We start from the raw sequence: 940 nt of genomic DNA on the forward strand, positions 1-940 counted from the left end.
CCAGACCCCCCCCCGATAAGTTACAACTCCCCTCATAGACCAAGAGGCACGCACTGCGTTGGCGCGTTTTCGTTCATGTGCGCTCATGCCCTTGCGGATGCGCTGTGTCTGAGCCCGCTTGGCACTGCGAGCGCTCGGGTTGGGCGGCCCCACAACACCGTGATCACGTCTCCGTACACCGTACATCGTACCTGGATTACCGTCAACGCCTGCGACATTCGCTTGCTCAGCAGACACATCATTGCGCCGTCAAAAGCTGGTAGCGGCCGCCACGCCCGAAACGCCGCCCAGCCTGCCGGCACGGGCTCCCAAACACCGCCGCTCGAATGACCCGTGGGTCGCGGCGGCGGCTTGTCAGGCACGTAGTTGGGCAGCCGGCCCGTGGCGGTTAGGTACCGGTGTGTCAGCAGCTGACTCTCGTTCATGTGCTGGTACGACATACATACCGCGGCGTGAGGCCCCGTCAGGTAGGCAGTACGATGCTCGTCACACACCCAGCCCCAATGGCAGTGGGGGCAGCAGCTAAGGCCGCTGCCGCCGCCGCTGGCGGCAGCGGCAGCGGCGGCCGGCAGTTGCACGGCGGCGGCGCTTCCGTGGTGGTCGCATGCGGTGCCGCTGCTGGCGTCTGGAGCGGCGGCGGCGGCGGCGGCGGCGGGGGCGGGGGCGTGGCCAGCAGCCGCAGCCGCAGGATTGGCTGTTCTGCTCTTGGCGAGCTGAGTGCGGGTGCGCATACAGACGCTGCATTTCGCCTCTCCAAGAATAGCACGGAGTTCGCCGCGACTTAGCGGGCGACGTAGCAAGGGCTCCAGAACTCGCTGACAGTTAGTACCGTAGTGCTACTTATAGTTCGTGATCGCTTTGTTCGGGGAGGGGTCAAAAAACTTTCTGAAATTTGTACGTGCTCTTTGAATTTCGGGGAAGGCCGGACCAGATTTTGCAG

General features: G+C 64.1%; 1 protein-coding gene across 1 annotated transcript in view; it reads right to left on the minus strand.

Moving 5' to 3' along the window:
- The window catches only part of VOLCADRAFT_108666 (uncharacterized protein), a gene marked incomplete at its 3' end in the record, with an annotated part of 8606 nt that extends 7981 nt beyond the window's left edge, over window positions 1-625 (minus strand). The window contains exon 1 of the mRNA XM_002959529.1: window positions 192-625. Within this exon, the coding sequence (XP_002959575.1) occupies window positions 192-440 (249 nt within the window). The 5' untranslated portion in view covers window positions 441-625. The remainder of the gene's footprint in view (window positions 1-191) is intronic.
- Window positions 626-940: the final 315 nt, after the last annotated feature.

This window comes from Volvox carteri (genome assembly GCF_000143455.1).
Source record: "Volvox carteri f. nagariensis unplaced genomic scaffold VOLCAscaffold_329, whole genome shotgun sequence".
In the NCBI taxonomy this organism is placed as follows: domain Eukaryota; kingdom Viridiplantae; phylum Chlorophyta; class Chlorophyceae; order Chlamydomonadales; family Volvocaceae; genus Volvox; species Volvox carteri.